Source organism: Aotus nancymaae, unplaced genomic scaffold (assembly GCF_030222135.1).
Source record: "Aotus nancymaae isolate 86718 unplaced genomic scaffold, 86718_ANA_hifiasm-v0.15.2.pri h1tg000010l, whole genome shotgun sequence".
Lineage (NCBI taxonomy): Eukaryota > Metazoa > Chordata > Mammalia > Primates > Aotidae > Aotus > Aotus nancymaae.
In genome coordinates, this window is record NW_026988421.1 from 79,996,767 (window position 1) to 80,012,052 (window position 15,286).

Here is a 15,286-nt window from a genome sequence, read left to right on the forward strand (position 1 = left end):
ACATGTTTAACATCAAGCATTGTGGGATTTTTCTTTACAAGACTATTTCAAGGCCCAGATAAATAAAAATGCTTCAGGCAATACATAGTAAATATTTTATTTAAATAACAGCAAGAATTCTTCTCAAGAAAACTGTTAGACATTATATCTATTATTTTACAGTAACAGAAAATAAAATTAGATACAAATATTAAAGGCCAATTATCAAAATGAAATTAATGTTTAACAGACTATTATTTATATGAACAATGTAAACAGAATCATCTATTTGATTTCATATCAAATATATTTCTGGCATATAATTATTTTTTAAATGAGAATTATCAATTATTCAACCAATTCAAATATACTCCTTCAGCCAAAAGAACAAAACAAGCCTCTTAGAAGTTCAAGATTTATAGATTAATATTAAACATTTTCTCAATAATAGAACAGTCTGATCTTCAAAGTTAAACTGTAAAACACACATATCAATTGTTTTATAGCTTATAATTAGGTATAACATCACCAAAACTCCTCGTACAAAATATCACTATTAATTGTATGAGAAAATTAATGTAATAATGGCCACAATCTTTTCAAAAACAGAATATGGAAGTTTCCATTTTCATGACTATGAATCTGGTTTTCCAAAATCTGGTTCCCAAATCTAGTTTCTAAATGTTTCAGCAGAGGTGAGACAGTAATGGAAATAAATGATTTCATGGAACTCTGGAGAAAAAACTACCATAGATCTGAGTTTGAAAAATACATCAGGCATGAGAGATACCATGAATGACTCAGAATTATATAATAATGCCTATATCAGACTTTATTAGTTAGTTAAAGGGCAAAGAGTAAGAGGGAAGTTAAATATAATACTTGCTTTTAACAAAGCAGACTGAGTAATACGTTAAGTGTTAGGGTGGGATAGGAAAGAACTCAGGCCTGGCAAAAATTTCCTCTTGGACTTTCTATATAAACATCTATTTTAGTTTTGGACTGTTCACCAAAAGGAGCTCTGCCCATCTATGAAATGCTTCCCAGACCAACAGGTCCTGGTCTAGCTGCTGTAGGAGGGCAGCAGCGTGAAAATGTAGGAAATGGAAGCCAATTTGTGTCCAAAGTTAGTCCACCCTAACTGGACTCTTTTTAAATTGGGTTATTCAAATGCCAGCTAGAAGTACAGACTCTAGCTAAAGAACATGAATAGATATCTGTCTTAAAAATGCCTGGAAGAGGTCATGATGTGATCCTGTAGTTTATTGGCCTTATGTTCTCCCAGAACAAGGATTTATAAAGTCTCGGAAATTCTCAGCTCTCTCCAGCCACCTTTCCAAATAAAATCTTAATGAATATAGTTTAAATCCTTTATTGGGCTCTGTAATCCCTTCAACCAAACGGCCAAGCTGCCATTATTTTATGTAACATCTGTTTCACTGGAAAACGTGGGAAGATATTTTTATATCGGCTAGCAAGATCAATGAGTAAACACTGCTCACCCCAAGCCAAACGATGTTGCCCTTCAGGGATTTTTTAGAAAGAAAATAAATTGATAAACCAAGAAAGCAAATTGTATGCATAGAAAGCCCTTCAGCACAGTGCGAACATGTTCTTTATGAGGAGGCTCAAAGCCAAGCCGCTTGGTAATTTCAAATGAGAGGCAACAGAAGTTTTTTCTTAATCCAAAGTCAGAAGTTTCCGAAGAACTTCAAGCACAAGACTGTAACAAAAGTGATACTGCTCCTACATACGTATATATGAAAAAACAACAGAATGTTAAGTAATCGAATTATCAGGATGCACTTTCAGAAAACAGATTTGTAATTTTCAACCACACTGGAAAGTTCCTACAAAGAGCAAACATTTAACTATAAGCACTTAAGAACTTTATGCGAATACATTTTTAAAACTATGAGGAAGATAAATGATCATAATATAGTTCTTGGCCTAGAACTAGTTACCTGAAGGCTTAACACAACTGTTTTTTATTATTATCTATACTCTATTAATCCGCTCTCCCACTGATTACTAACTGATCTGTGACATAAATGATGTATTTTTATGATATCCCAATAACCTTGACAGTTTAGTGGCAAGTAAATATCTAAAAGTGCTATCTAGAAATGTTTTTAAAATAACTTTAAATGTTACTGAAATAGCACAGCATTATGGACAAGGCATGTGTTTGGACACCAGGAGACCTCAGCTTCAGGCTCGGCTCCTCCCCTTCTATCTGAGTGACCCCATAGACCACCTTCCTTGCTCTGAATTTGAAGTACTTGGTCAGGAATACCAGAGCACCAGAGCAAAACTAATGTTTACCTCAAACAGTAGGAAATTCAATGAGATTATGTCAAAAAAGACGTTTATAAGCAGTAAAGTGTCATGCAATGTCAATCTTTATATTCATTATTCTTACTATAATGTATGTGGTGAAAGCTAACCTTCGTTTGAACCATGCCAGAACGTTGTTCTCTCATTTGGGCCACTATATTTGTGATGTTGAACTGTAAGAAGATGACAGCAATTTTGTATGATCCACATAGGTGGAAAAACAAACCCACAGATTGCCAAAAGAGTAAAAGAGATGTCAAGATTTAACCAGAAAGATCTCATTTTCAGTCACAAGAAAATGTACTATTTTTAACCTAGTCCAATAGATAAGGAAGACTTGTTTTAATAGGTTTCCCGGAGAAAGCAGGAAGCAATCATTGATAATAAGAAATGCTCTCCAAAAGAAGTAACAGATTTGTCCTTGTGTGTCCCTGTTTGTTATCCAAAGGCAGAACTTAAAGCAGCACTGTAATTCTGGAAAGGCACAGAAGACTTTGTGGCCTCAGCAAAAGCGTATCTGTTTCTTATATGAAGAGCCGAGCCCTGTCGGCTCACAGGGAGACCAGGAGCAACACTCAGCCCGACACCAGATTCCTCACTGTGCATGGACACCAGTACAGCTGGCTGTGGTCATTGAGTTGGTGCAGGCCTACAAAGGTCTGTTGCTGGTCCACAATGAGTCGAGAAACTGGGAGTAAGTGCTCAGAAACTCTTATGGCAGTTTGATACTGTCAGAGCACTGAGAAGTGTGCTCAGCTGAACAGGATATAAACCAGCTCAGGTGTTGCTGAACTTGCTTGGAGAGTCACATGTGGTACAAGCTGAGTATGAGTCATTTCAGCAAGACATTGTGGACACATGTAAGTTTTGTCAACTGTAACTCCAAAGCATATAAAAACAGAAAAAATTAGCATTCCTTTATTTTCATAACTTTTCATGTCATTTTTATACTTAAAATTTTTAAGCCTTTTTTAAAAAACTTTTTTGCTTTTTAGAGACAGGGTCTTGCTCTGTTGTCTCGGCTGCTAGAGTGCAGTAGTGCCATCGTATCTCCCTGCAATATCAAACTCCAATCCTCCCTCCTCAACCCCTTGAGTAGCAAGAATTATAGGTACGTGCCACCATGCCCAGCTAACTTTTTTATTTTTGTTTTTGTAGAGATGGGGGTCTCACCATGTTGCCCAGGCTGGTCCCAAACTCCTGACCAAAAGTGATCCTCAGCCTTAGCCTCCTAAAGTGTTGGGATTATAGGCATGAGCCACCATGTCTACCATAAAAACATTTTATTTTATATTATAGATATACAGGAAGTTGTACAGGGTGGGTGGCCCTGTGTATCTTTCACCCAGTTTGCCTCCCATGATGTCATCTTGTTTAAACATACATAAATCAAAACCTGGAAACCGACATTGGGACAATCCACAAAGCTTAATTCAGATTTCACCAGTTTTACGTTCAGCTGTCAGTGTGAGAGAGTGTGTGTGTGTGCACGCGTGCGCACAGCTCCATGCAATTGTATCATATGTGAAGATTCATGTAACTATAACCATAGTCGAGATACAGAGCTGTTCCACCACATGACTTCCTCCTGCTATCCCTATAAAGTCAGACTCACCCACTCCAATCTCTAACCCTTGGCAAACGGTAATCAGTTCTTCTTCTCTATACTTTTGCTATTTCGAGAAGAAACAGAAAAAATTCATTTTATGAATAAAATCACACAATATCTAACCTTTTGTGATTGACTTTTTTCCCACTCAGAATAACTTGGAGATCTATCCAAGTTGTTGGTGTAACAATAATTTGCTTCTTTTTATTGCTAAATAATATTCCAGGATGTGGATGTGTGCCAGTTTATTTAACCATCAATTAGTTGAAGGACATCTGGGTTGTTCCAGTTTTTGGCTACTGTGAATACAATCTGCTCTGAACATTTACATACAGGTTTCTGTGTGAACATAAATTTTGATTTCTCTGGTATAAATGCCCCAAGAGTGCTATTGCTGGATAATATGGAAACTTTTTTTTTTTTCAAGAAAATGATAAATTGTTTTCCACAGTGGCTGTACCAGTCTACATTCCCAGTGGATGAGTATGGGTAATGTATGAGCAATTCAGTTCCTCCAAATCTTCATGTAATTCTCCAAATCCTCACCAGCATTTCTGGAAATTTTCATCAGCATGGGGTGCTGTCACTATTTTTACGTAAGCCTTTCCGATAGGTGTGTAATGCTACTCATCCAGGTTTTAATTAGCAGTTCCCCAAAGGCAAATGAAGATGGACATCTTCTTATGTGCTTGTCATCTGTATATTCTTTGGTGAATTGTCTGTTCATCTCTTTTACCTATTTCTGTTTTTCTTTTTTTTAACTATTGATTTTTGAGGGTTCCTTATATATTCTAGATCCAAGGACTTTGTTGGCCATGTGCCCTGCATATAGCTTCTCTCTTGCTTGTTTTTTGTTTTTCATCTTCTTCATAGGGTTTTTCACAGAAAATAAGATTTTAGTTTGCTTTCCCTCTAAGATCAGTGATGGCAACAATGCCTGTTCTCACCACTCTTATTCAACATAGCACTTGACATTTTAGTACAGCAATAAGACCAGAAAAATAAGTAAGATGTATACATATCAAAAAGAAAGTGAAAAATCTATATGCAAATAGCATGGCTGTTTATATAAGATAATACCAAAGAATCTAAAAAAAAAAAAAAACCCCACAAAACCTCTAAGAACTAATAAGTGAGTTCAACAAGGTCACAGGGTACAAGATCAACAAACAAAAATCAACTGAATTTGTACATACTAGCAATGAATATGTGGAAACTGAAAGTAAAAACACAATACCATTTACATTTGCTCCAAAGAAAATGAAATACAATAATTAACAAAACATACAAGATCTATACATTGAAAATGATAAAATGCTGATGAAAGAATTTGAAGACCTAAATAAATAGAGATACTTATAATGTTCATGGATTGGAAGATTCAATACAGTAAAAATGTCAGTTGTCTCCAACTTATCTACAGATTTAAAGCAATTTCCATCCAAATCCCAGAAAGTGTTTTATAGATGTAGCCAAACTAATTCTAAAAATATTAGGGAAGGCACAGACTCTAGGTTAACTCAAACAATTTTGAAGGAAAAGAATAAAGTCAGAGGAATCATTCTATCTGATGTTAAAGCTTACTGTATCACCACAGTAAGGTATTAGCAGAAGGACAGACATATTGATCAACAGAACAGAGTACAGAACCAAAAACAAGCCCATACAAATATGCCCAATGATTTTTGGCAAAGGTACAACAATAATTCGATGGAAGGAGAATAGAATTTTCAATAAATAATATTGAAACAACTGGCCATCAATAGGCCAAAAAAATGAATCTTCCCCTAAATTTCATAATTTATTAACTCAAATAGACTATGACTATGTCATATATGACTACGTCAAATATGAAATTATAGAATTCTCATAAAAGAACATGAAAAATTATTCAGGCCTTCAGCTAAGTGATGAGCTGTTAGACTTGACATCAAAAGCATGATCCATAAAAAGAAAAACTAATAAAATACAATCTATCAGAATTAAAAACTGTGACTTCTTTAAAAGCATTATTTTAAAAAATTATAATTTAAGATTAGGCAAATTATGGAAACACATTTAAATTATTAATTTTTAATCAATTTGCTGACTATAAAATAGGCATCACTGGACTATTTAGTTAAGACACAGCTTTCTGAATGTGGCTATAGTGGTTAACGAAATAATGAAAATGGAAGTGACTGCAAATAAATGAAGATCAAGAGTTATATTATTTTCACTTAGAGTTGTGATTCCTCATATATTGAGTTTTGTAGTCATTATTGATTGTGAAGCTCTAAAACTACACTTGTGTTATTTGCAAAGATGTACTGGTTAACAAAGCAAAGGAACCATTAAGACTTACTTGTAATTTACATAAAAATAATTAATTCAAAGATAAAATAATTTTCTTAAACAGAATTAGCTTAAAAAGCCAACAGAGGACTTCTTGTTCCAAAATAATAGTGTAGAAGCAAGCTGGCTTCACATTTTTACAAAGAAAACCAAAACCAAATATACAGCATTGAAAGTATCACCAACAATATCCCGGAAATCAAATACAAGGAGAAGACACCTGGGTTCACAGAGATGGAGAAAAAATTCTTAAGTAGACAGTAAGGGAATTGGGTTTCCACATCTACAATCACTATCCGTCCAACTTGCCCAGCACCAAGTGTGCAAAAAATCTCCACCTGACTCATGATTTCTATACTAGAAAAAGTGACGGCATTAAAGTGGAAAACCAGGTTTCCCACCATCTGTGTTCCCTGGCAGGACACCTGTCCCTACCTCAACCCACAGGAAGCACTAGACATGCCTGAAGAAAGAAATATCCTGAGAACAGTCAGAGACAACGGGTGAGGTGGGACTACCATCCCCAGCCCTGGAAACTCTGGTCTGTAACTCAGCTGCCAAACCAGAGTCATTGTTTAGTATCATCACGTTGTAAAAGATATGTTGCACAGGTCCCCTGGGCATGAATCCCTAGCCACTTTTCCCACATTGCCATGATATCCCCTTTGAGACCTTCCCTATTTGGAATGAGCTGCTCTCTGATTTTTTACTGGAACCAAGGCACAATTGGTCATAAAGTGACATCTAGTGCCAAAAAGAAGGCAGTAATTTAGCCCCCCCCCCAAAAAAAAATCGACAGGTGCATTACAAAGAATCTATAAGCAAACATATTCATTAAAAAACAAAAACAAGCTAGACAGAGAACACTGGAATAAATAACTAATCCTTCATCCAAAGACATCAATACAAGATATATATTTCTTGCACATCCACAAAAAACTGCAGCCAACAGGAAACCATGACCTCCCCAGTTAGATAAAGCAAGGAACCAGTGACTAACCCTAATGAGATGGCTCTATGAGAGCTCTATAATCAGTAATTCAAACTAGTATTAATAGCATTGAGGAAATTCAAAGATCTCCAAGGTAACAGAAAAGAAATCCACAAATTTATTAGACAAATTTTAAAAAGAGATTGAAATAATTTAAAATCAAATAGAAACTTTGGAGCTGAGAAATATATTAGCTGAACTGAAAAATTTATCACAGCCTCACAATAGTAGAATGAATCAAGCAGAAAAAAGAATTAGTGAGCTTGAAAATAGGATATTTGAAAATACATCCATAGGAGAAAAAATAAAAAGGAATGAAGATCACCACCAGATATAGAAAATTACCTCAAAAGACCAAATACACAAATTACTGGTGTTCAAGATGGAGTTGAACAAAAGCAAGGGGTAGAAGGCTTACTCAAAGAAATAATGACAAAAATTTCCAAAATGTGACATATGTAAATATTCAGGTATAAGAGGGTCAGAGAACACAAAACAGATTCAACCCAAATAAGGTCACACCAAAGCATATAACAATAAAACTATCAAAGCTCAAGGTTACAGAGAGGATCCTAAAAAGTAGCAGGAGAAAAGAGGCAATTAACATGTAAAAGAGCTCCAATTTATCTGGCAATTGACTCTCAACAGAAATCATACAGGCCAAGAGGAAGTGTGATAAATTTTCCAAGTAGTGAAGTAAAAAAAAAACAAAACAAAAAAAAACCTGTTATCCAAGAATACTGTATTCAGCAAAGGTACTTTCAAATATGAAGGAGTGATAAAGTATTTTTCAGATAGGCAAAATCAGGATTCACTACAACCAGACCTGAGTTGCAGGAAATGCTAATGCTAAAAGAAGTTCTTCAGAATGAAAAATAAATAAATAAATAAACGTTCAAAAAGAAAACTTTTCAAGGCATAAAATCTACTGGTAACATTAACAATATGGACAAAGCCAGAATACTCTATTACTGTGATGATGGTATGCAATCCACACCTAACTCTGGTATGAAGCTGAAAGATAAATTCATGAAAAGCTATAATAGCTATAGCAACCTATTAAGAGAAAGGTAATATAAAAATACATAAATTTAGGCCGGGCGCGGTGGCTCAAGCCTGTAATCCCAGCACTTTGGGAGGCCGAGGCGGGTGGATCACGAGGTCGAGAGATCGAGACCATCCTGGTCAACATTGTGAAACCCCGTCTCTATTAATACAAAAAAATTAGCTGGGCACGGTGGCGCGTGCCTGTAATCCCAGCTACTCAGGAGGCTGAGGCAGGAGAATTGCCTGAACCCAGGAGGCGGAGGTTGCGGTGAGCCGAGATCGCGCCATTGCACTCCGGCCTGGGTAACAAGAGCGAGACTCCGTCTCAAAAAAAAAAAAAACACAAATTTAGACAACAAGCAAATATAATGTGGTAGATATGGAGTTAAAGTATAGATAATTTTTTTAAAAAAAATTTTCTTTGTTTCTATTCTTTACTTTGTGATATAAGTTATCACTTTCTAAAAATAGCTTCTTGAGATCCAGTCAAGGCAAAAAGAACTGGGAAGTTCCTATGACTGTCTGCTGAGCAGAAGACCCTGGGCCATGGGTGCCACATCAGCTGTACACCCATGGCAACATGGCCCTGCCTGGAGACCTCACACCCTTAACCTACTGTATCAACAAACCACCTGTAGACATACTACATAATTAGCTCTGACCTCCCAAGCACAGAGGACCAGCAGACCTCCAACGTGCTGTGGATCTCCTGGTGACCTAATCTTTGGCTCAAGGTGCCCCAAGAGAGGGGAGAGCACAGGCCACCATGGTCCCCCTTGAGGTTAAGGAGACGTAGGCATGGTGCCAGTGACTGGAGGGGGCTCCCCTAAGGCCTGGAAATGGACCTGGCACAGAATCATCACTACCTCTCCCCACCCCTACTGCTACAAATGCACTGAAATAGAAAAGAGCTGTATGGCTGAAGAAGAGTCTTACTATCAAGCACCACCTACTATCAAGCACCATCTACTGGAGTGAAGCCTAAATTACAACACCAAAAACTCTTCTAGTATACATTGCCTGTGAAATCCAGTGCCAGAATCTATCCACAAATATTAATAAATATCCCATACAGAGCCTTGGCCCTCTGAAAGCACCCAGAAATAAAGCCAACTGACTATACTCAGCTTACATGACAGTCAAAACCTTAAGGGATATAAAGAATATAAAAACAAAAAGCCCCATCGAAATGACAGCAAATTCAAAAAGATAACAGAACACCAGCCTTCTCAGAAGAGAAAAAATTTAGTGCAAGAACTTTGGTAATTCAAAAAGTCAATGCCTCCTTATCTCCAAATAATTGTACTGGCTCACTAGAAATTGTTCTTGACTATATTGAAATGGCTGAAATGACAAACATAGAATTCAGAATATGGATGGGAAGTTTAATGAGTTTCATGAGACAGCTGAAACCCAATCTAAGGAATTCAGTATAATGATCCAAGAGTTAAAAGTTGACAAAGCCATCTTAAGAAACAAACAAACTGACCTTGGGGAATTGAAAAATTCACTACAGAAATTTCATAATACAGTTGGAAGCATTAACAACAGAATAGACCAAGATGAGAAAAGAATCTCAGAACTTGAAGACTGGTCCTTCAAATCAATTCAGTCAGACAAACATAAAGAAAAAAGAATTTCAGGTCAGGTATGGTGGCTGATGCCTATAATCCCAGCACTTTGGGAAGTTGAGGTGGGTGGATCACTTAAGGCCAGGAGTTCGAGACCTGCCTGGCCAATATGGTGAAACCCCATCTCTACTAAAAATACAAAAACTAGCCAAGAATGGTGGCATACACCTGTAGTCCCAGTTACTCAGGAGACTTAGGCACAAGAATTGCTTGAACCTGAGAGGCGGAGGAGATCTCAGTCAGCTGAGATCACACCACTGCCCTCCAGCCTGGGTCACAGAGCAAGAGTCTGAGAAAGAAAAGAAAAAAAGGAAAGGAAAGGGAAGAAGGAAAGGAGAGGAAAAAGGAGAGGAAAGGAACTTTGAAAATGAACAAAATCCCCAAGAAATAAGAGATTATGTAAAGAGACCAAACCTGTGACTCACTGGCATTTCTGAAAGAGAAGACGAGAAAACAACTTGGAAAACATTTGAAAATATAGTGCACAAAACTTTTCTCAATCTCAGCAGAAGTCAACAGGCAAATTTAAGAAATTCAGAAAAGTCCTGTGAGATACCATACAAGACGACCATTCTAAAGTTAACACATTCACCAAGGTCAATGCAAAAGAAAAAATCCTAAAGGCAGCTAGAGAGAAGGGTCAGATCATTTACAAAGAAAATCCCATCAGGCTAGGAGAGGACCTCGCAGTAGAAACTTACAAGGGAAAAGAAACTGTGGACCTATTTTCAACATTATTAAATAAAAGAAACTCCAAACAATAATTTGATATCCTGCCAAACTAAGTTTCATAAGAAAAGGAGAAATAAAATTCTTTTCAGACAAGCAAAGCTAAGGAAATTCATGAACACTAGACCAGCCTTACGAGAGGTCCTTTAAAAAGTGCTAAACGTGGAAATGAAAAAAGAGTATCTGGCACCACAAACACACAAGTGCATGGCCCACCGACACTATAAAGCAAATACACAATCAAGTCTACAAAGCGAATACACAATCAAGTCTGCAAAGCAACCAGCTAACAACATGATTACAGCATCAAAATCTCACGTATCAACATAAACCTTGAAGGTAAATTGTCTAAATACCCCACTTAAAAGGCTTAGAATGACAAACTGCATTGAAAAAACAAGGCCCAACCATCTTCTGTCTTCAAGAGACCCATTTCACATGTAAGAACACCCACAGGATCAAAGTAAAGGGATGGAGAAGGATTTATCACGCAAATGGAAAACACAAAGAAAGCAGGGGTCACTATTGTTATATCAGATAAAACAGACTTTATACCAACAATGATCTAAAAGGACAAAAAAGGACATTACACAATGACAAATGGAACAATTCAAAAAGAAGACAACTATCTTAAATATACACATGGCCAACATTGGAGCACCCAGATTCATAAAACAAGTTCCTCTAGACCTATGAAGAGACTTAGCCACACAATAATATGGGGGGACTTCAACACCCAAGTGACAGGATTAGAGAGATCATCAAAGCAAAAAAATTAACAGAGAAATTCTGGACTTAAATTCAACACTTGATAAATTGGACTATATAGCAGACATCTATAGACTACTCTAAAACCATAGAATATACATTCTTCATATCTGCACATGGAATATACTCTAAGATCAACTACATGCTCAGCCATACAGCAAGTCTGAAAAAGTTTAAAAACAGTGAAATCATCTCAAGCATACTCTCAGACCATAATACAATAAAAATAGAAATTACTACCAAGAAGATCTCTCAAAACTACACAATTACATGGAAATTAAACAACTTCTGGGTAAACAATGAAATGAATTCAGAAATCAGAAAAATATTCTTCGAAATTAACAAAAACAGAGACAAAATAAATCAAAATCTTTGGGATGCAGCTAAAGTAGTGCTAAGAGGAAATTTTATAGTGATAAATGCCTACATGAAATAAGTTAGGAAGACCTTAAATGAACAATCTGATGTCACACCTAGAGAAACTAGAACAAAAGGATGGATCAATCCCAAACTAGCAGAAGAAAACAAATAACCAAAATAATCAAAATCAGAGCAGAACTGAATGAACTTGAGATGCAAAAATCCATACAAAAGATCAACAAATTTTTTTTTTTTTTTAGACAGAGTCTCATTTTTTCACCCAGGCTGGAATGTAGTGGCAAGATCTCAGCTCACTGCAACCTCTGCCTCTTGAGTTCAAGCAATTCTCCTGTCTCAGCCTCCCGAGCAGCTAAAACTATAGGCACACACTACCACATCTGGCTAATTTTTATATTTTTAGTAGAGACAGGGTTTCACCATGTTGATCAGGCTGGTCTTGAACTCCTGACCTCAGGTGATCCACCTGCCTCAGATTCCCAAAGTGCTGGGATTACAGGCATGAGCCACCGCACCTGGCCTGTTTTTTTAAAGAATAAACAAAATTGATAGGCTGCTAGCTAAACAACAAAAAAAGAAAATCTAAGCACAATCAGAAATGACAAAGATGACATTACAACTAATCCTACAGAAATACAAAAGATCCTCAGAGATTATTATAAATATCTCTACACACAAAAATTAGAAAATCTAGAGGAAATGAGTAAATTCCTGGAAACACACAACCTCCTAAGATTGAACCAGGAAGAAATTGAAAACCTGAACAGACCAATAATGAATTCCAAAAGTAAATCAGTAATAAAAATCCTACCTACCAAAAAAAGGCCCTGGATCACATGAATTCACAGCTAAATTCTACCACATGTACAAAGAACTGATACTAATCCTACTGAAACTATTCCAAAAAATTCAAGGAGGAAGGACTCCTCCCTAACTCATTCTATGAAGCCATTATCATCCTGACACCAAATTCTGGAAGGGACACAATGAAAAAAATGTTCCAACCAATATCTCTGATGAACATAGATGCAAAAATATTCTCAACAAAATACTAGCAAAACAAATGCAACAACACATCAAAAAGATAATGCACTATAATAAAGTGGGATTTATTGCCAGAATGCAAGGATGATTTGACATATGCAAATCAACAAATGTGATACATCAAATCAACGGAATGAATAACAAAAATCATATAAGAATCTTAATAGATGCAGAAAAAGCATTTGATAAAATTCAACATGCTTTCAGGATTAAAAAAAAACAACTCTCAACAAGTGAGGCATAGAAGGAACATATGTAAACACAATAAAGACCATATATGACAAACACACAGCTAACATCATACTGAATGGAGAAGAGCTTAAAGCCTTTCTTCTAAGAACTGGAAAACAAGACAAGAATGCCCACTTTTACCATTCTTATTCAATATAATGTTTGATGCCCTAGTTAGTGCAATTAGTCATGAGAAAGAAAGAAAAGACATCCAAACTGGAAAAAAAGAAATTAAATTGTCCCTCTTTGCAGACAACATGACTTTACACACACACACACACACACACACACACACACACACATCACCCAAAAGTATGGCTCTACCAAAACATCCTTAGAACTAATAAACTAATTCAGTAAAGTTGCAAGATACAAAATTGACATGCAAAAAGTTAGTGGTATTTCTAGACACCAATAACGAACTAGCTGAAAGGAAATAAAGAAGGCGATCTTATTTACAATAGCTATAAAACAACACCTACGATAAATTTAACCAAAAAAGTAAAAGACCTCCATAAGGAAAACCATAAAACACTGCTGAAAGAAAGTGGAGAGGGCCAAAACAAATGGAAATAATCCCATGCTAATGGATTGGAAAATGGAGTACTATGCAGCCATAAAAAAGAGTGACATCTGCCATTCACAGCCACATGGCTAAGTTAGAGAACATTATACTAAAGAAAACAAGTCAGGCACAGAAAGATAAATACTGCATGTTCCCTTTCATATATGAGAGCTAAAAAATCGAGCTCATGGAAGTAGAGAGTAGAGCTGTGGGTATTAAAGATGATAAGGAGAGGTTGGCTAACAAACACAAAATAACAGCTAGATAGGAGGAATGAGCTCTTGTGTTCTGAATCACTGTAGGGCGAATATGGTTAACTATAATTTATTGTATATATTCAAAAAGGTCGGAGAGATTTTCAGGGTTCACAACACAAATTATAAATGTTTGAGGTAATAAATATGTTAACTACCCTGATCTGATTACTACACATTATATACATGTATCTATATATCACTCTGTACCCCACAAATATGTACAATTGTTACATGTCAACTAAAAATAAAAGGAAAAACAAAGAACACAGATGGAATCTATTTTAACAAACAAAACTTGGTAATAAAAATGATCATAAAGGAAATATTGTAATCATCACGTCTGATTCCTATGTCTGTCTCTTAGCTGGTTCCAAATTAAAAGGAAAAGGATTGTTAATTATTGACTCAAACGCAATTACATTATTATATTTATTTTGCAAATGAGAAAACTAGGTTTGAGAGAAGATGAGCAATTTACACAAAGTCACCAAAATCTAAAGCATGTGGGAAACCAGCAGTCAAACAGGGACCTCTCATTAACTCTGAAGTCTACATTTCTCATATTCTCATGTGCTTGTTACTTATATTCATTTAAAACAGGCATACTTCATCAACATTCGCTAGTAAGAGTCTAAACACCATATGTAAAAGATACAGGGAAGGAAAATGAAATGGAACTCACATTTTCTGTGTATCTATTATGTTCCAGACACTGTCCTAAAGCATTATTTACATTACATACTTTAAACCTCACGGACACCCTCAGGAACCTGCAGCAAGTTCAGTGAGAATGACGTATCCAAAGCTCATGTGCTTTTGATTTACTAAGTTGTTTCTGAAGATCAAATATTAGTCTCCCAAATGATCAGGCTGTTAAATGTAGTGTGTTTGCCAACAGCATTGATTTGCTTGATTCACACACTTACTGAACAGTTCTTTACGATGGCACAGAATACGACATCTGCACATAGGAACACCCCTGTCCGGCCTATGCCAGCACTGCAGTGAACAATCATGGGTCCCGTCAGGTGGCTCTTCCTTGCATAACGAACATACTTGATAAAGCTATCTGCTGAGGCAGGAGTGCCATCGTCTGGCCATTTGGTGAACTGCAACTGTTTTACAGAGTGACTATTTCCCGTCTATTAGAGAAAAAGAAACAGAGCAAGAAAGATATTTATTGATTTCTTATATTAGAAGCCTCATGGCAACTTCTAATATTCAAATGATAATAATAATAATGGCTATATGGTATTACCTGGATGTTATATAGAGCTTTCAAAATGTGCTCAAATTCATTTTGATGCTTATAAGAATTCTGGAAGTTGCTAGGAATGGAGGTTTTCTGCATTTTACAAAGAAGAGCACAGTAACAATAATAAAAAT

General features: G+C 36.2%; 1 protein-coding gene across 1 annotated transcript in view; it reads right to left on the reverse strand.

Moving 5' to 3' along the window:
- Positions 1–354: 354 nt before the first annotated feature.
- Positions 355–15,286, reverse strand: part of PTPN20 (protein tyrosine phosphatase non-receptor type 20) — a 39,954-nt gene continuing 25,022 nt past the window's right edge. Inside the window, exons 7-8 of the mRNA XM_064373648.1 lie at positions 14,827–15,042; positions 355–1,725 (exon numbers count right to left, since the gene is read on the reverse strand). Coding sequence (XP_064229718.1) covers positions 1,660–1,725; positions 14,827–15,042 — 282 coding nt within the window. The 3' untranslated portion in view covers positions 355–1,659. The remainder of the gene's footprint in view (positions 1,726–14,826; positions 15,043–15,286) is intronic.